At 42.7% G+C, this 21,774-nt stretch overlaps 1 protein-coding gene across 1 annotated transcript in view; it reads right to left on the bottom strand.

The window, feature by feature from the left end:
* Window positions 1–21,774, bottom strand: part of LOC309556421 (uncharacterized protein) — a 105,708-nt gene that overhangs the window by 17,566 nt on the left and 66,368 nt on the right. The window contains exon 11 of the mRNA XM_082258887.1: window positions 2,967–3,193. Within this exon, the coding sequence (XP_082115013.1) occupies window positions 2,967–3,193 (227 nt within the window). The remainder of the gene's footprint in view (window positions 1–2,966; window positions 3,194–21,774) is intronic.

Raw genomic sequence — 21,774 nt, 5'->3', positions numbered from 1 at the left:
CCTGAAATACCTCAATTAGAAAAGTACTATATTATGGCCACTAGATGGAGCTGATTATAATAGGAAATAAGCAAATAGGCAAATTAGCGGGATTACTTGTGACAGCTGTGTAAATGCTTGAAACATCTGCACTGTGAATTGTTTATAAATAGATCCCTAATGTAATCTCTTTTCTGCCCGAAGCAATTACTTTTCTGACTTTGGCAAGTTACACCAGCCTTTTTCAACCAGGGTGCCTTGAGGTTTCTTCAGAGGTGACTTGGCAAAATGCCTAAAAATTGCCAAAAAAATTGTATACAAGCCGTTTGGTGGATGAAGCCTGCCTTTTTTAGTTACACTAAGTCACAGGTGCTCATTGTGCACTATTACCACCTTCAGTGGAGCAGCTTGTGATTGCTTTGGGCTGTTCTGGGCTCCAATGGGCTCTACTGGTTGTAGGTTTGATTGTTTCCCCTTCTGAAGGATTACAGAACATAGTGTACTGGAAAGGCAAATCAGCAGCCTGAATATGTATGTGGTCTCAGCTAATCCCTGGGGGAGGGTGCCCAGAATGTGGCTGGTGGAGTGCATAAATAATCTGGGAGTTGGAGCCACCCGGTTCTGGTCCAGGAGGAGAGGTTCCCAGCCTGAAGGGCTGCTGCCTTTCTACGCAGCCCAGCTGAAGTTCTACATGTGCTCATTAAGGTCCCAGCTATGTTGGAGATAGGGGGCCTGTTTGCTGAAAATCTCTGGATTGAATCAAGGGAGTTCATTGAGGATCTGGTCTGGAGAGTTCACATGGGAAATATCCATTTGTTATTGGAAGGAGGCTTCTAAGTATCCATGGACATTGTGTGTACAGACCTGAATGCAGGATCCTGGTGACAGTTGCTACTGCCATCCCTTGTGAGTCAGTATTAGTCCTTGCCTGGCCGGGCATATGCCTGACAGTGTCTCAGTGCAGTCCAATTTATGGACATTACAAAAGGAGACTGTCCTAAGGAATAATGCCAAAGTGAAGAGCGTCCTCTCAGAGTTAATGGAGTATCCCACAGCTCCTTATTCCCTATCCAAGTTTATTCAGCAACAAATTTCAGAAAAAAAGCAACCCCTAGACTGTTCATTGACTGTTCATTAAAGTGACTGTTGCTGTGTGCCTGACTACCACTACAGTAATTTGGGAGATTAACTTGTGGCAAATCAGTGACCCTTATGAGGGGTGAGCACTACATAAAAAAGACATGACATGGGTTTGTGAAAGGTGGTTTTTAAGGGTGCAATGGGCTTTAAATGGGACTTTGAGGTAATAAGCGTTTTCTAACTATTCTTGGCCTGTTCTTGTACCAAAAATGGCTAATGATTGGCCTTATTTTTTCTTTTTATGTGACAAAAAAAAGTAGAAAAAAGTGAAATAAAAGAATCAAAATAAAAAGCAACAGTAAGTGCACAAAAAAAAGAATACAAAACACAAAGGACGCAAAATAAAAATTTCCAATAAATATTCTCACCTCCAAAAATCCACACACCCTCAGAATAAAGAAAGCGCTTAAAGTGGAGCTCCACCCAAAAAAGGCTCCGCTCGTCTGCCTCCTCCCCCCCACCCCTCTGCTGCCACATTTGGCACCTTTTGTGGGGGAGGGGGGAGCAGGTGCCTGGTTTTGACAGGTACCAACTCCCACTTCTGTCTCACTTTGGCCCCCTCCTTCTTCCCCCCCGCAACTCGCCAATTAAACAAAGCTCAGCGCGTTTCGCACTTGTGCAGAAGGAAACCAGCTATGAAGCCGCAACACTTAACTGCCGGTTTCCCTAAGCCAAGATGGAGAAATCGGCTCAGGGTGAGGACACCGCTGGATGCCTGGACAGGTAACTGCCCTAATAGTAGTAAAAGTAAACTTTTCATTTTTGGGGGTGGGGGTGGGGGTGGGGGGCCGGAACTTCTCTTTAAGCAGATTAATGAGTTAGCAAATAGACATTATTATACATTTTTTTACATTGTAGAGAGCTTTTTAAAAATATATATTTACACATACTATTGTTTGTCTAAAATCTTATTTTATTTTGTGATTATATACAGTATGACTGATGGCAGATAATTTTCCAGTCCTTATATAAGTTTGTTATTTTGATTTTAAGTGAGTTGGGGGGACTAGCGTTATATCAAAGGTACACTATCAAGACTTTTTTCAACTTTCAGATGAAGGAATTTAATTTTGAGAGCATTATTGTATAGCCATGGAATATACAGTTCATAAAACTTATTTTGGGGTTTATACATTTTGATTTTTAGTTTTAAGCAGTTTTAAGTTTTTATACATTTATTATACTTTTTCATACATTCTCTTAAGTTTTTATAAGCTTATTTTTTTTTAGACGTTTGTAAGTATGTATACATTTTGAATTTATAAGAGTCGGTTCACACTGGGGCGACCTGTCAGGCGACCTGGTCGCCTGACAGGTTGCCGTAGGTCGCCTGCCATAGAGAAGCTGTGGACCCGTTCTAATAGGAGCGACACAAGTCGCTCCGACTTAGAAAAAGGGTCCGGAGCTTCTTTGGGGCGACCCGGAGCGACCTGCATTGCCTTCAATGTTATGAAGTCCGTGTCGGCCGCTCCGAGGTCGCCCCGGCAAGTCGGATCACTCTAATGTGAACCGGCTCTAAGTGCGCCATAAACTAAAAATAGCCACAATTCCAAAAAATAATGCCAAACAATTCATTATTAGGTCATAATCAGGTTCTGAAAATGATAATTTGAGAAACAGTATTTCCTACAGCAAGGTCTCATTCTAGCTGTTAAATTTTGTAAGTGATGGGATTTGTTGTTTTTTGACATGTGAAAGTCTATAGGCTGCCTAAGTAGGGGTCAGGTACACAATATGCAACAAAGTGCCTCTATACAGAGTATAGAGACTATACAAAGTAAATGTTACCTTTGTTATTATAGAAAAACATTCTCCTCCACCATACAGAGCGAAAGAATGTGACTCACCTGAACTGGTATTGGCGTTCCCCCAAAAATCCCAGGATGACCCCGAGAAGGGTTATTTTCAGCATGATCCTAATGTCAGTGCTGTAATAAGAGAAATCTTGACTGAACTGTGCTGGATGAGAGCTGTGACAGTTATTGAGGGTGGTGCCTTGGTGACAATCCAGGAGGCTGTGACAGATGCCTGGATGTATAAAGAGAAATAAAAGTGTCATGCAAAACCAATTGCTCTAATGCAGGGTTTCTCAACCAGGGTTCCTCCAGAGGTTGCTAGGGGGTCCTTGAGCAATGAGCAGTTTCTGCCTCTCAGATAAGTTCTCACTGACACCATTGATCTTTCTAGCTATCTGTAAGGGGGTAAATATTCCCAACGACCACAAATGTATGGAGCATTCTTCCCAATAACCATCACACTAATGTATTATGAGTTGTAGATGTAGCATCCTAATAGGTAGGTGCTAGGAAATGCATATTAGTGGCCCTGTCTGCTTATCAGGAGGGCCTGATCTATTAGTTTAGCCTGTTACATGTTTCCAAGTGTGATTCACTGGGCCTGAGGGAGTGTCCCCACTGTAGCCAATGAAAGAGCTCATTGGACAGTGGAGGAAACCTAGCCAGTGGCACACTCTGGTTTATGTCGGTTCCAGTGGGAGGGCATTCCTGCAAGGATTGGACATAAATTGGAGGGGAGCATGTGACAGAGTGTCTTTTGGCGGAAGCATCAATCCCAGGAGGAGGTGACGGCTGTCTCTCTTCCTGCTGAAGTGTGAAGATGGCCCGGGCAGTTGGCCTAGGGGCCAGAGGTTGAGCTGGGCTGCAGAGGATCCAGAGTGTACTGAGCGAGTGGAGCTGCTGGGCAGAGATCTTCTGGAAAAACAGTGTCGTGAGAACTTAAGATCTGTCCAGGGGTCTGCCTAGGAAAGAGGACCACTCCAGAGAGGTCAAGGGGAATCCAGGAGCCAGCTAACCAGGAGAGTACAGTTTAGGGGGTGCCATGTACTAAAGCCTTGACGTTTGGGGATTAAAGGGGGCGCCAGGAAGGGCCCTGAAGTGTTCAGTGATACAGATTGCACTACAAGTCAGCTACCCCAGGAAGGAGTACCTCAGGGGGCTCAAGGACTTTTCCACATTTAGAGGTGAAGTCATAGTAAGCGGCAGACATGGGAGTAAGTCACACATGTGCAAGTCACAAGCAAGTCTCAAGTCTTAACCTTCAAGTCTCAAGCAAGTCCCAAGTTACTGTGGCGAAAAGCAAGCAAGTCAAGTAGAAGTCATTTATTTTGGTCAAGTCACAAATCAAGTCAAAATACTGATCTATCCCAATTTTCACCTTTAAGTCAGGTGGTCATTGGCCTCTGAAGACGTCTAGCCAATGACGAAACGCGTAAGGTGGAACGCATGTCGTGACGTCACTTGAGCCCGGTGGAGCGCAACCCCGAGGTGCGGCTCTCCCTCACCGTAGCTCACACAAAGTGACAGCGTTTTTCACGGCTTTTACCCTGATCTCTATTTGGAACTTGCTTTTTATACAGTATATTCTTTAATGGAATGTAATATTAGCTCATTTGTTTATGAAATAAACCCATTGGAAACTATATCACACTATCCGGACTCTTCCTTTTTCTCTTGAATACCCCTGACTGAAAGTTGCTGGCGGGAGGAACGTTCTGAGAGGAGAAGCTGCCATCCGGAAGGAATTTATCCAGACCCTGGAGGTCACCAAGCCTTGGTGGTCCTACTGTCGTATGACATATAGGGCCCACGCAATCTGGTGAGTGTGAAATCTTTCTACCTTTCACAGAGGAGCACAAGAATTGTCACCAGGGATAAAGTGGAAGATTCATCATCAGAGCACTTAGCACTTTTTCACTGTGCACCTTTATTTATGATAATTTATTATATTCACTATTAAGGAATCACTTCACTCCAATAATGAACTTTTGATATATGGACTTGATTATATGAACTTTTTCAGCACTTTATAAATTGTATATTTTTATTATGGCATACTATATTTTAGAGTATATATATGTTTTAAATATCACCACGGGGAGATACATATAGGCACTTTATTGTTTGAAGATATAACAACACTGATTATTTGTTATAAATATTTTTTTCTGCAAGCGTTATAGGTAATCATCTATTTGAATACCAAGAAGAACCATAAACATGAGTCAGTACATAATAACCCCCCCTTGATCCTTGATTTCAATATGCAATATAAGAAAGTCGAGACCATCATAAAAAAACATTGGAAAAACTTACTAGCAGATAAAGGCCTGGCTGAGTTTCTACCGGAACAGCCAAAATTTACATGTAGAAAAGCACCAACACTTCGCCAAGCCATAGCTAAAAACATAACGGATCAACCAAAAATAAACAACTTTAGCTTTTTTGAGGGAAAAGGGTTTTATCCCTGCAAAAATTGCTATGTCTGTAAAAGAACATCATCAAATAGAAAGAAAAAAGAGGAATTCAAGTCAACAAGCGCAGGGAAGGACTACAAAATTAAGGAATTCATTTCCTGTAGAACGGAAGGGGTAGTCTATGTGTTGGAATGCCCTTGTCGCATTCAATATATAGGGAGAACGAAAAGACCCCTCTGGAAACGTCTACGGGAACATATACAAAATATCCAAAAAGGCTTCCCCAAACGTAGTGTTTCCAAACACTATGCAGAAGTGCACGATAAGGATCCCTCATCCCTTCTCTTCTGGGGGGTAGAAAAATACAAGCCCCACTGGAGAGGGAGCAATAAAGTGAAAACACTAAGTCAAGCTGAGTCCCGTTGGATTTTTGAAATGCAAACACTCACATCCCTGGGACTCAATATAGAATTCGACTTGAATTGCTTCATATCTGACTATTAAAACCTCTCTCTCCCCCTCTGTATGCGGCCCCTTCATGTATACACATCATCATTTTTTAGCATTTCATCTCTGGGCTCATACATTCATATATTCTTTTAGCATTTAATTTTTGGGCCTACACATTAGTTTAGTTATTATCCTCTCCTTCTGTTTCTTTGTGATATAAGTATTTTTTTATATATTGATTGTGACACATGGATGTGAAATGGAATGAGGAATCTTTTCAGATATTGTTTTATATCCTTTACTTATCTTTGTTATATGAGCAGAGATATGGTTTTCTAGGAGATTCGCATCTGCTTGTTTTCAGTATTTTAGATGCACGTTTTTTAACCTTGTTTTTAGTTATGAGTAGTCATATAGACTACACATACCTCCCATTCTATTTTAGAATTTGGATTTATATACAGGCATACCCCATTTTAGGTACACTCACTTTACGTACACTCGCGAGTACGGACACTGCTTGGTCAGCTTGGCATTGCACTACTCCCGATTTTTAACAGTGGTGTCTATGGGAAATCTTGGTCAGCTTGACATGGCACTACTCCCAAACCATAAGTGACAGGGATACCCAACTTAGGGAGCATCGAGAGGGGACCCAGGACTACAGCATATCCTACGTTGTGGTTAGCCAGCTTGCCTAGGCAATCTACCATGTCATAGTCCTGGTTCCCCTTAACATGCTCCCCAAGTTTGATGTCCTTGTCACTTATGGTTTGGGAGCAGTGCCATGTCAAGCTGACCAAGATTTCCTATAGAGCTAGTGTATTAAATGCATTGAGAAGTGAAAAAAGTATTGCTTCACTTTAAGTACATTTTCATTTTACATACATGCTCTGGTCCCATTGTGTGGGGTATGCCTGTATTATATATTTTTTATCATTTTTCAAGGAGATTCGCATCTGCTTTTTTCAGTATTTTTAGATGCTCATTATCTTATACCTCGGTCTTAGTTGTGGTAGGTCACATCGATTATATAGACCACCCATTGGACTCACTTTTATTTCATATTTTGATCTCTTTTGAGATATTTTTTATAATACGTTTTTTACTCTACATAAATATTTTTTCTATCCATATTGAATATATGAGCTAAATAGCCATACATCTTCCTTCAATACGATCTTTTATAGATGCAACTACTTCCATCTACTGTGCTTTCAGTTTTATTTCACCTGCTTAGCAATATGGAATCATCCTTCTATTTTACATCATTGTGCTAAGGAATCAAATTGTGATCCGATTCATTTTCTATTTGTTATGATTTATTTATATATGTGAGATGGAAACCCTGCTACTTGTGGTTTTTTTTGGTTGCTAATTGCTATTTTAACTATTCTTTACATTTATTGTTGTATAACATTAGGGATCAGAACGTTATGTTCATCTATGAATTTAAGATTTTCTACAGCTACCAAGGTATTCCGCCATATAGCTGTATTATAATCACGTCTAATCAGCCATTCCAGCAATGCATGTGTCAATTGTTTTCATTGGATTGTTCCCTTGGTTACCATTCAGCTATTTAACCTGGAGACTGTCACCCACAGCTTTACCCTTGATAAAGTCACGTGTTTAGTGACGCAACGCGTCGGGAGGAGTCGGGTGACGTCACTTCCGGTCTACGGCCCGAGACCAGAAGTGCGTGTTGATACCGCATTGGCTTGCCTTCTCTTACTTATATGTGAGATTTATTTGCTTTTTTTAATAAAATTACCCGTACATACTTCACTATGTGTACCTGTCTATCTCTCTGAGTGACTGGAGTATTATTGGGAGTATCTGGAGGTGTATTGCCTATTAGCATTCTGACATCCATTAGGAACAGAGGACATCCCAAAGGCCCCAATAGAAGCCCCCACCTGTGGAGGAGGATTACACTACCCCAGCCCAGTGATTGTTATCACTAAAACGCCTTTAAAGGTGTGATTGGAGGTGAGCGGCCATTGCACCTATTTAGAGGATATAGCTCACTTCTGGTGATACTATTTGGAGTTTCACTAAAGTCACCTGAATATTGTGAAGAATCACTAAAGTCACCAACTTTGAAGCATTATTTATACACCTATTTGCAGGTGGACTATTTATTTTATTAATCATCATCCCACCTATATATTTATTTATTTATTATTGGATTTATTGTAATTTTTGATGCTATTTCAAATAAGTATTTAGCACTTATTGATTTGTGCAGTTTTCACTGAGGATTTATTATATTGTTTCTATTTTTTCTCTACACATACCAAGCTATCATTTTGCTCTGCACACTACCTCATTTATTATTGATGCCCTATTAGCAAGATACACATTTCATTTATCCGTCACTATTGTGATTTTTGCACGCTACAATTATATGCTATATCTTCTTGCAGGAGTTTTCACATTTTTTGGTTATTTTATTTTTTGTATCTGTTTTGAATTTTTGAACATCTAGTGAAATGAGCGCCGATTCACCCTCTTTCTTCATTTATATCTGGTACTTGGTGACAGTACAGAATTGGCTGCCTGTTTTTCAGATATTTATTAATTTCTAGATATTTACTAACACCACCCCCCCCCCCCCACGTCCTATACCCTATTGGTAGCGCACTGGCCCATCTTCCATTACTTCTAAGCGTTAACCAGCATCAAGCAGCATTTTTGTAGAGTCCCTGCCTATTTGTGCATAGTTCAGTTGTTGGAGTATCCCACTCATCCCTTCTCCTATCCAAGTTCTCAAATAAACCTAAAAACCCAAAGAAACTGGGCTGGTTCTTTTCTGAGGTATTCACACTTGGGAAACATGCTTAAAGGTACTACTGTTGCTAGCGGTAACCCACACTAAGCAGCTCCCTTGGGAGTAGTGCTACATAGATATAGTCATTTTTAGCAGGGGCTCTCTCAGACCGGAAAATTATTTCAAGGGTTCCTCTGTGTTGGAAAGGGCGAGAAAGGCTGCTCTAATAAATTACTATGTGAATATATATATATATATATACACACACTTAACCACTTTACCACCGGAGGATTTTCCTGCTTTACGTCCAGGCCACTTTTTGCAACTTAGCACTGCGCGAGTTTAACTGACAATTGCGCGGTCATGCAACCCTGTACCCAAACAAAATTTACGTCCTTTTTTCCCACAAACAGAGCTTTCTTTTGGTGGTATTTGATCACCTCTGTGTTTTTCATTTTTTGCGATATTAATAAAAAAAGATCGAAAATTTTGCGAAAAAATTGACATTTCTACTTTGACAGTTAAAAAATATCCAATATATTCAATTTTTGTCATATATTTAGGCCAAAATGTATTTAGCTACATGTCTTTGACAAAAAAAATCCTCAATGAGCGTATTTTTAACCGCTTTAAGACCAGAAGATTTTACTCCTGACCAGGCTATATTTTGCAATTCGGCACTGCGATATTTTAACGGACAATTGCGCGGTCATGCAATGCTGTACCCAAATTAAATTTATGTCCTTTTTTCCCCCACAAATAGAGCTTTCTTTTGGTGGTATTTGATCACCTGTGCGTTTTTTTAATTTTTGAAAAAAAGAGCGACACTTTCGAAAAAAAAAAATATATATTTTTTACTTTCTGATATATAACATTCCCAAAAAAATTTAAAAATCTAAATTTTTTAACATTTTAGGCCAATTTGTTTTCTGCTACATATTTTTGGTAAAAAAAAATCACAAATAGGGGAATTTTGATTGGTTTGCGGAAACGTTATCGCGTTTACTAACTACGGGAAAGATTTGTCATTTTTATTGTTTATTTTTTTACTAGTAATGGCGGCGATCTGCGGGTTTTTTTTTGCGAGACTGCGACATTGCGGCGTATAGATCGGACCCCTAACTGACATTTTTGACACTTTTGGGGGTACCAGTGACATTACTACAGTAATCAGTGCTATACATATGCACTGTTACTGTAATAATGACACTGGCAGGGAAGGGGCTAACTTTATTGGTGATCAAGGGGTTAAATGTATGCCTCATGCTTACTGACGTGTGTGGAGGGAGGGGACTGTGTGACACACATAGAGATCGCAGGTTAAGCTATGCTGAATCCTGTAATCTGGGACTGTCTGTCACATAGGAGATCTGCCCGCTTTGTTTACACAAGTGGGCGGATTTCCACACTCGATCCCAGACGATCGGGGAAGAGCGGCGGTGAACACCGACTCTCCTCCCCTTTCCTGACTCCCGCGTGCACCGCCGAGAGGGGGCGTTGTCCGGGGACGTAGGTCTACGTCAATGGACGATAACGAGCCACTTTGCCGCAGTACGCTCAACGTGAGCGGTCGGCAAGTGGTTAAGTAAATGATATCAAAATCTTGCAAATAGCTTATGAAACAATAACGTGTAAATGACCACCAAATTCAATCACTGTGCTCCATGCACCAAAAAAAAAAAATGAAAAAAATATATATACACCACTTGGTTATAAGATCTGCTTGTGAACCAATATGTGTTCTAATAGTGTGCCATGTACATTAATACTAATTAGTTTGTTCAAAAGGTCTCTCAGATCATGGTTGGTATATTTTGCCACCATCCCTTGTTGAATATAGGAATAAAAAGATTTTCTCCTCTGAGTGGGATTTTGTGGGCAAAAAAAGAATTAAACATGTATATATAAAAATTTCTTAATTTTATTCAAAAATACATATATTAATTACAACATGATAAAAAAAATTGATGATGTGTTCTTGGTGTGGGACGAATCTCCGGTGTTGTTGAGGGAGTTTTTGGAACATCTGAATAAGAACAACTTCAACCTGTTTTTTACTATGGTTTTCAACCCTCATTGTATAGATTTCTTGGATCTGACTATTTGCAAAAATGAGGATGGTAAACTTGCCAGCAGTCTCTTCAGGAAGGAGACTGCTGGCAATACTATTCTTCATGCAAGCAGTTTTCATCCCACGCCCCTTCTCAAATCAATTCCCTATAGCCAGTTTTTACGGCTAAGGCGTAACTGTACCACCTTTGAAAACTTTCAAGTGGAGGCGGACAAGCTCACTCAAAAACTGTTAGCACGGGGATATACTAAATCGGCTCTTAGGAGGTCTTTCAACAAGGTCAGGGCATTGGACAGAAGGAACCTAATCTTTAAGGCCAACGTTCCTAAAAAAGAAGACAGTGTGAGGCTTATTACACATTACTCTAATGAACACCAAAAAATCTTCAAAGCCCTAAAGAAACATTGGCATATTCTCACGGAGGACCCCACTCTCTTGAGATTTGTCTCTGAGAGACCGTCAGTAGTACATCGGAGGGCAGGGTCCATTGGGGAGAAATTGGTGCACAGTGAATACAGGGGTGACTCCTCACGAGACCCCTGCAGGATTTGGGACACATACCCCTGTGGATCCTGTGTCTGCTGCCCATTCATTCGGCAGAGAACTACCTTCACTCTGCCGAATGGGAATCAATTTAGATTGAGGCATTGCAAAACCAAGGCAGTCGTCTACTTGATGGAGTGTGAGTGCGGTTCTTTTTATGTGGGCAAAACCAAGCAGGGATTTCATGCTCGGGTAGGTAAACATCTGGCGAGCATGAGGATCAGCAACCTCTACCTGCCCTTGGGCCGGCATGTTGCTGGAACTCATGGCTACCATATGCCCACTGTGAACTTCACGGTTTTGAACCGCACTCACATTCCATCAAGGGGGGGGGGGGGGCGACTGGAATAAGACCCGCCTGCAGAAGGAGGCACGCTGGATTAGGGCCCTTAGAGCGACAATACACCCTGGTCTTAATGAGACTGAAAGTTTCAGACCCTTTCTTTCTGGTTTTAGTTCTGGCAAGACTGATTAGAGGTATAGAATTCATCTACAAATTCCCCCTTAGTTCTTCCCCCCCTCCCCTCCCCCCCCCTTTTCTATGTTTTTCTATGTTATTTATGTTCTTTTATGTTTTTATGTTTTCTGTTTTTTATGGGTGTGTTGATTTTCATGCTTGTCATTCAAGTTTTTTCCCTGGATCTCAGGAATAGGCAGGGTTATATATATATATATATTTCTGTGTATATTTCTTCACATCTGTGTTTTATATTGAAATATGTGTTCCCATGCATACATGGGTATTTTCTATCAAGACAGTGTCATTTCAGTTGATGCGTGTGTGGCGGACGCGATACGTGTTTCATGGCTTCCGTGCCTCCTTAGGGAGATGAGTTTGAGTGTCATGTTCACGTTCGGTTCTTCCACATACGCATCTTTCTGATTATTGGATGTATGCAACCATACACATCGTGTGTACAATTTTTCCGGGATACATGGTGTGGGTACTGTGTGGATCTGTATACTCACTGTTCTGTGAATATGGTTGTATATACAGTGCCTTGCGAAAGTATTCGGCCCCCTTGAACTTTTTGACCTTTTGCCACATTTCAGGCTTCAAACATAAAGATATAAAACTGTAATTTTTTGTGAAGAATCAACAACAATTGGGACACAATCATGAAGTGAAACAAAATTTATTGGATATTTCAAACTTTGTTAACAAATAAAAAAACTGAAAAATTGGGCGTGCAAAATTATTTAGCCCCTTTACTTTCAGTGCAGCAAACTCTCTCCAGAAGTTCAGTGAGGATCTCTGAATGATCCAATGTTGACCTAAATGACTAATGATGATAAATAGAATCCACCTGTGTGTAATCAAGTCTCCGTATAAATGCACCTGCACTGTGATAGTCTCAGAGGTCAGTTTAAAGCGCAGAGAGCATCATAAAGAACAAAGAACACACCAGGCAGGTCCGAGATACTTTTGTGGAGAAGTTTAAAGCCGGATTTGGATACAAAAAGATTTCCCAAGCTTTAAACATCCCAAGGAGCACTGTGCAAGTGATAATATTGAAATGGAAGGGGTATCAGACCACTGCAAATCTACGAAGACCTGGCCGTCCCTCTAAACTTTCAGCTCATACAAGGAGAAGACTGATCAGAGATGCAGCCAAGAGGCCCATGATCACTCTGGATGAACTGCAGAGATCTACAGCTGAGGTGGGAGACTCTGTCCATAGGACAACAATCAGTCGTATACTGCACAAATCTGGCCTTTATGGAAGAGTGGCAAGAAGAAAGCCATTTGTTAAAGATATCCATAAAAAGTGTCGTTTAAAGTTTGCCACAAGCCACCTGGGAGACACCAAACATCTGGAAGAAGGTGCTCTGGTCAGATGAAACCAAAATCGTACTTTTTGGCAACAATGCAAAACGTTATGTTTGGCGTAAAAGCAACACAGCTCATCACCCTGAACACACCATCCCCACTGTCAAACATGGTGGTGGCAGCATCATGGTTTGGGCCTGCTTTTCTTCAGCAGGGACAGGGAAGACGGTTAAAATTGATGGGAAGATGGATGGAGCCAAATACAGGACCATTCTGGAAGAAAACCTGATGGAGTCTGCAAAAGACCTGAGACTGGGACGGAGATTTGTCTTCCAACAAGACAATTATCCAAAACATAAAGCAAAATCTACAATGGAATGGTTCACAAATAAACATATCCAGGTGTTAGAATTGCCAAGTCAAAGTCCAGACCTGAATCCAATCGAGAATCTGTGGAAAGAACTGAAAACTGCTGTTCACAAACGCTCTCCATCCAACCTCACTGAGCTCGAGCTGTTTTGCAAGGAGGAATGGGCAAAAATTTCAGTCTCTCGATGTGCAAAACTGATAGAGACATACCCCAAGCGACTTACAGCTGTAATCCCAGCAAAAGTTGGCGCTACAAAGTATTAACTTAATGGGGCTGAATAATTTTGCACGCCCAATTTTTCAGTTTTTTATTTGTTAAAAAAGTTTGAAATATCCAATAAATTTCGTTCCACTTCATGATTGTGTCCCACTTGTTGTTGATTCTTCACAAAAAATTACATTTTTATATCTTTATGTTTGAAGCCTGAAATGTGGCAAAAGTTCAAGGGGGCCGAATACTTTCGCAAGGCACTGTATGTTAGTATTCATTGTTATGACAGCCGAATGCTACCTGCTCGCATTATATATGTGAGGTTTATACGGAGAAATACCATCCCCCTGCCCATACCATTACACCACCTTACAAAATCTTATAGGTTGGCCTATGGAATGTGGTCATGTGACCTCATATTTAGACGCCTTGACCATTTTTTGGGGGACACGTGTCTCCAGTCCTCGTGCTGGATTGAGTGTGGGGGGTCCTTTCCTCTCTTTCTATTCCCAAATATTGGTTATATTTTTTATTGCTCCGTTGTCCTCTTTTGGGGTGTGTTTTTGGCCCCATTTTTTCCTGTCCGGCGCGGGTGGCTGACGTTTCACCTCCCCGCGCCATGAGTGTGGGGGGGGGGGTGATTACGTTATCCGGATCTATGAGGGGGATTTTTCTCCCTTCTGGACCTGGGGTCAGCACCCGCGCCTGCGGCCATCAGTCCTCTTCGGTTCACTGTCACATGACCGGCTGGAGCCTCTGTATTGCGGCGCCGGCCGATTCTGACAGTTCCAGTCACTACTTCCGGTTTGGCGTCATATTATGACGCCATATCCGGCGGAAGTGAGGTGTATCAAATGCGATTTCCCGCGTTGGTGCCCCATTTGAGGACGCCGAGGTCCGTGATCGGCGCCATTCCTATGGGATCCCCTTGACAAGAGGGTGTTCCATTTCTTGGAATTCTCAGCACTTCTGTGGGGTTGCCAATTGCAGCCTCTTTTTGGATAATCCATCTGCTACCAGGAAACTTGCACTGTCTCTGGATTGATGCACCTTTGGGATCTTTTTTGCCCTGTAAGCACAGATGCCTTGTATTTTTATCTTTTTATCTTTTGATACATTGTTAGGCTATGCAGTCTCCTCTGTGGAGATTGGGTATCCATGTGTATTTGATATCAGCACTGGTGTTTTCTTTTATGATGCACCATTATATATGCTGAAGTTTTTTTGTTGAACTAATGATCCAGAGACGAATAGTATTAAGGACAATATACAATAATTTGTGTTGTAATTATTGCCTTTTACTATATATACATATATTCTCGATTACAGTGCTTCTTGCCGTTCATTTGGGGATTGCTTTACCTGTATCCTGCGGCCCTACAGGAGAATATGGAGCCAACCTACCCCATGAGGACTTGGATGCATTTATCTGGGATCTTTTCCAGTTAATAGTTTTTACATTTTCTTTTGGAGGAAGGACTTCATGGGGATTTTTCCATCTTTCTCTTCTCCCCCCCTACCCCCTTTCTGGTCAGTCTGAGTATATCAGTCACATTTATGCTGTCATTACCCACGTATATATATATATATATGCAGGTTATATGTAACTGTTATTATGTTTCTATGTCTTTATTTGTAGAGTTGGGATTTTTCCCTGATGAAGAACAGAACTAGTAGTTCTCACTATGTTTAAAAGCGTTGGATTGGATCCTTACTCTACTAAGGGGTTCTATATTGTGTGCAATATTGTTTATTCATGTGTGGGAGCTCCTTCCAGTGCCCCACTACATGCATTTTTTTTATCATGTTTTAATTAATATATGTATTTTTGAATAAAATTAAGAAATTTTTATATATACATGTTTAATTCTTTTTTTGCCCACAAAATCCCACTCAGAGGAGAAAATCTTTTTATTCCTAAATACTAGTTAGTTTGTTCTGCCTGCCTAAAGCTCCACAATGCACTGCGCACCACTGTCGGTGGCCCTTGAGGGAACCCCCTAGTCTGGGGGGGGGGGAGGGGGTGACCCTGGTCCTGGGGCTCGAGTACTGGATTGATCCTCTTACAACACACGGGGGAATCCTGTCCAGAGGCACGGAAGCAGGTATAAGGACAGCCAGTAAACACATCCAGGAGATCTCTGGGGGTGGCTGGTGAGTGTGGCAGTCTGGGAGGACTATGGGAAGTAGCTAGGAGGGCTTGTGAAAGGGGCAGCTACAGGCTACAGCCAAGTTGGTTGCCAATGCCTAAAGAGGTGGCCCTGGGATCAGTAGCCACAGAAATGTAGCTGGTCATTGGACTTTTAATCTACACACCAAAGGAGCCCACGGTCCCTGCCTGTAAAGGGCTTTTGCTTAATCTGCCTTGCCAGATTCACCAAACAGTGTTCCAGCTGAGTCTGTGTTGTTTTCTGAAAGCAAGTGTGGCAAGCATGCATGTGCTGGAGGAAGAGGAGTGTATACAAATAGTGTATATAGTTGAAGTGTCCCTAAAGAAGTTTGTTCTAGTCTAGTGAGCATCCCATCCACATCCAAGTTTATTAACTCCAAAATAAAACACAAGAAACAAAGCTGCTGAGCTGTTTTCTGTCTCAAGTGTGCCGAAAGAAATTTGGTGTGCTTGGTTGTACAGGGTAGGGGGATGCCTATTCACCAGCGGCTCCTACAGGTGATGAGCTACATCTGGTGGCTTCATCCAGGATATAGCCCACAGGTAACCTGCACAGCTGTTGCTCTGGAGTTGCACTGGAGTTTCATTGAGCCAAAAATTGCACTTTGTTCCAGGACCACTGCAGGGGTTAAAAAAGGGGAAACAGACTTATGTCTCCTGCGTATTTGTGACTGTGTGCTGTAATGAAGTGCCGCTGTCCTTAGTAACAAGCAGGAGCAGCTGCTGGAACTGTTGCTGCCTTGCATACCCAATTGACCCAACTGCGGCTCTATAGGGGAATTGCAACCTCTGTGACACCTCTGTGACACCTCTGTGACACCTCTGTGTTTAAGGGATGATTTTGCACACAGTACTATCACAGTTCCCCCCACACACGGCGCACCAAGCACCACTGTCCCTGTCCCATGAACATCTTTCAGTGCCCCCATCAACATCTGTACCAGTGCACAAAACATCTGTCACCGTGTCCCCTTTACATCTGTACCAGTGCAAAAAATAGCTGTTACAGTGTCCCCATTACATCTGTACTAGTGCACAAAGCATCCGTCACAGTGTTCCATCACATGTTTACCAGTGCACAAAACATGTCACAGTGTCCTCATAAATATCTGTACCAGTGCACAAAGCATCTGTCACAGTGTCCCATTACATCTGTACCAGTGCACAAAGCATCTGTCACAGTGTCCCATTACATCTGTACCAGTGCACAAAGCATCTGTCACAGTGTCCCATTACATCTGTACCAGTGCACAAAGCATCTGTCACAGTGTCCCATTACATCTGTACCAGTGCACAAAGCATCTGTCACAGTGTCCCATTACATCTGTACCAGTGCACAAAGCATCTGTCACAGTGTCCCATCACATGTTTACCAGTGCACAAAACATCTGTCAGTGTCCCATCACATCTGTACTAGTGCACAAAGCATCCGTCACAGTGTTCCATCACATGTTTACCAGTGCACAAAACATGTCACAGTGTCCTCATAAATATCTGTACCAGTGCACAAAACATATGTCACAGTGTCCCATTACATCTGTACCAGTGCACAAAGCATCTGTCACAGTGTTCCATCACATGTTTACCAGTGCACAAAACATGTCACAGTGTCCTCATAAATATCTGTACCAGTGCACAAAACATATGTCACAGTGTCCCATTACATCTGTACCAGTGCACAAAGCATCTGTCACAGTGTCCCATCACATCTGTACCAGTGCACAAAGCATCTGTCACAGTGTCCCATCACATCTGTACCAGTGCACAAAACATCTGTCAGTGTCCCATCACATCTGTACCAGTACACAAAACAGCTGTCAGTGTCCCATCACATCTGTACCAGTGCACAAAACAGATGTCAGTGTTCCATCACATCTGTACCAGTGCACAAAACATCTGTCAGTGTTCCATCACATCTGTACCAGTGCACAAAACAGATATCACAGTGTCCCATCACATCTGTACCAGCGCACAAAACATATTTCACAGTGTCCCATCACATCTGTACCAGCGCACAAAACATATTTCACAGTGTTCCATCACATCTGTACCAGTGCAAAAAACAGCTGTTACAGTGTCCCATCACATCTGTACCAGTGCACAAAATATCTGTCACAGTGTCCCATCACATCTGTTCCAGTGCACAAAACATCTGTCACAGTGTCCCATCACATCTGTACCAGAGCACAAAACAGATGTCAGTGTTCCATCACATCTGTACCAGTGCACAAAACATGTCACAGTGTCCAATCACATCTGTACCAGTGCACAAAAAATATGTCACAGTGTCCCATCACATCTGTACCAGTGAAAAAAACAGCTGTTACAGTGTCTCCATTACTTCTGTACCAGTGCACAAAACATCTGTCAGTGTCCCCTCACATCTGTACCAGTGCACAAAACATTTTTCACAGTGTCTCCATGAACATCTGTACCAGTGCAAAAAACATCTGCAATAGTGCAATAGTGTTCCATTTTGACTGTCAGGGATACCACATGCAGGCATCCAGCAAGGGTGATTAGATCTCAGTTAGCTGCACTAAGGAATCAGTACCAAGATGGATAAGGTTAGGATAAGTTTATTAGGTTAAATGACACACTCCAATGTCAACACCAGTAAACCATCAACAAGTAAACAAAATATAAACGTAACACTGCAAAACCCTAAAAATGACATAACTTACTGTATACAAAAGGAGGGAGCAAACAAGAGCAAGACAGGACAGGGACAGGAGACAAGGGAAGCAGGAAGCAGGGTACAGGGAACAGGACACAGGATCAGGGTTCAGGATCAGGCTCAGACAGGGACACGGCTAGCAGGTAAAATACTGAAGCACTGAACCAGTCTAGTTAAATGTACAGTCCAGCTGCTGGGAGACCCCTGCTGGTGAGCACTGGAACTGTGCCCTTCAGTTGTTCCAGGAACAACAGTGCCACTGGAGGGTCACTTACATAATGACAAAAATCCTGACAGTATTTATGTTAGTGTGTAAAATTGCGGTTGAAAAATATGCAAATACCCAAATACCATGTGACATAAAAATTTGTAAAACCCACCATTTTATTCTCTAGGGCCTCTGCTACAAAAATATATAATGTTTGGGGGTTCTAAGCCATTTTCTAGCCAAAATACAGATTTTTACTTGTAAACAAAAAATGTCGGAATAAGGTCTGGTATTAAAGTGGATAATGGCTGAAGTACTACTTGGATGTTGCACTTCTCTTTGTGGCCAGGCTGTGAAAAAGTATCATACATGTAGTATCGCCATACTCCGGAGGCGTAGCAGAATGTGTTTTGGGGTGTAGTTGCAAGTATGCCTATGCCGTGTGTGAGAAATAACTTGTTAATATGACATTTTTTGTGAAAAAAATAGAAATTTCTTTATATTCTAAAGAATTGTGGGAAAAATTACAACCTAAAAAAAGAGGGTAATTTGGGGGGTATTTGTACTGTCTTGACATGTTAGGGCCTCAAGAAATCAGATTGGCCATCAGTACATCAGGTGTGATCAATTTTAAATGATTGGTACCATAGCTTGGGGACTATAACTTTCACACAGACCAAATAATATACACTGATTTGGGTTATTTTTAGCAAAGAAATTTAGCAGTATAAATTTTGGTCAAAATGTATAAAGAAAAATTACTTATTTGAAAAATTGTATACCAGAAACTAAGAAAATGCATTTTTTTTTCAAAAATATCGGTATTTTTTTATTTGTAGCGCAAAAAATAAAAATCCCAGTGGTGATTAACCATTTCGGGTTGGGAAGGATTCACCCCCTTAATGACCAGGCCATTTTTTGTGATACGGCACTGCATTACTTTAACTGACCATTGCCCGATTGTGCGATGATGTACCCAAATAAAATTGTTGTTCTTTTTTCCCATTTTCTTTTTGGTGGTATTTGATCACCTCTGCGATTTTTATTTTTGCGCTATAAACAAAAAAGAGTGACAAGTCTGAAAAAACAATATTTTTTACTTTCTGCTATATAACATTCCCAATACAAAAAATTAAAAAAATTAATTCTTTCATCATTTTAGGCCAATTTATATTCTGCTACATATTTTTGGTAAAAAAATTCCCAATAAGTGTATATTGGTTGGTTTTCACAAAGGTCTATAAACTAGGTAAAAGATTTATGTCATTTTTATTTATTTATTTATTTGTTTATTTATTTTTTACTAGTAATGGTGGCAATCAGCGATTTTTAGTGGAACTGCGACATTGTGGCAGACAAATCGGACCCCTAACTGACATTTTTGACACTTTTGAGGAGACCAGTGACATTACTACAGTAATCAGTGCTACAAATATGCACTGTTACTGTAATAATGACACTGGCAGGGAAGGGGTTAACACCAGGGGCGATCAAAGGGTTAAATGTGTCTCTTTCTAACTGTTGGGGGGATCCCATGACCATCCATCCATCCAGCCTTTCCACCGCCGTCCCCCTCTGCTCTGCCTCATCCCATGACCATCCATCCATCCAGCCTTTCCACCGCCATCCCCCTCTGCTCTGCCTCATCCCATGACCATCCATCCATCCAGCCTTTCCACCGCCATCCCCCTCTGCTCTGCCTCATCCCATGACCATCCATCCATCCAGCCTTTCCACCGCCGTCCCCCTCTGCTCTGCCTCATCCCATGACCATCCATCCATCCAGCCTTTCCACCGCCGTCCCCCTCTGCTCTGCCTCATCCCATGACCATCCATCCATCCAGCCTTTCCACCGCCGTCCCCCTCTGCTCTGCCTCATCCCATGACCATCCATCCATCCATCCAGCCTTTCCACCGCCATCCCCCTCTGCTCTGCCTCATCCCATGACCATCCATCCATCCAGCCTTTCCACCGCCATCCCCCTCTGCTCTGCCTCATCCCATGACCATCCATCCATCCAGCCTTTCCACCGCCGTCCCCCTCTGCTCTGCCTCATCCCATGACCATCCATCCATCCAGCCTTTCCACCGCCATCCCCCTCTGCTCTGCCTCATCCCATGACCATCCATCCATCCAGCCTTTCCACCGCCGTCCCCCTCTGCTCTGCCTCATCCCATGACCATCCATCCATCCAGCCTTTCCACCGCCATCCCCCTCTGCTCTGCCTCATCCCATGACCATCTATCCATCCAGCCTTTCCACCGCCATCCCCCTCTGTTCTGCCTCATCCCATGACCATCCATCCATCCAGCCTTTCCACCGCCATCCCCCTCTGCTCTGCCTCATCCCATGACCATCCATCCATCCAGCCTTTCCCACCGCCATCCCCCTCTGCTCTGCCTCATCCCATGATCATCCAACCATCCAGCCTTTCCACCGCCATCCCCCTCTGCTCTGCCTCATCCCATGACCATCCATCCATCCAGCCTTTCCACCGCCATCCCCCTCTGTTCTGCCTCATCCCATGACCATCCATCCATCCAGCCTTTCCACCGCCATCCCCCTCTGCTCTGCCTCATCCCATGACCATCCATCCATCCAGCCTTTCCACTGCCATCCCCCTCTGCTCTGCCTCATCCCATGACCATCCCTCCCACTGCCATCCCTCTCTGCCTCATGCCCTCATCCCTCCCACCGCCATCCCTTTGCCTGATCCCTTCTCTCCCACCACCATCCCTCTGCCTGATCCCATCTCTCTCACCTCCATCCCTCTGCCTGATCCCATCTCTCCCACCACCATCCCTCTGCCTGATCCCATCTCTCCCACCACCATCCCTCTGCCTGATCCCATCTCTCCCACCACCATCCCTCTGCCTGATCCCATCTCTCCCACCACCATCCCTCTGCCTGATCCCATCTCTCCCACTGCCATACCTCTGCAGGGGGCATGTACGCTGGTCACTGTATTGAAAGGGGGCATGCACGCTGGTCACTGCATTGAAAGGGGGCATGCACGCTGGTCACTGCATTGAAAGGGGGCATGTACGCTGGTCACTACATTGAAAGGGGGCATGTACGCTGGTCACTACATTGAAAGGGGGCATGTATGCTGGTCACTACATTGAAAGGGGGCATGTACGCTGGTCACTACATTGAAAGGGGGCATGTACGCTGGTCACTACATTGAAAGGGGGCATG

This window comes from Pelophylax lessonae (genome assembly GCF_965119305.1).
Source record: "Pelophylax lessonae genome assembly, chromosome: 5".
NCBI classification, from domain to species: Eukaryota; Metazoa; Chordata; class Amphibia; order Anura; family Ranidae; genus Pelophylax; species Pelophylax lessonae.
Note: the sequence above shows the minus strand (reverse complement) of the source record. Positions and strands in the feature narration are given on the sequence as shown.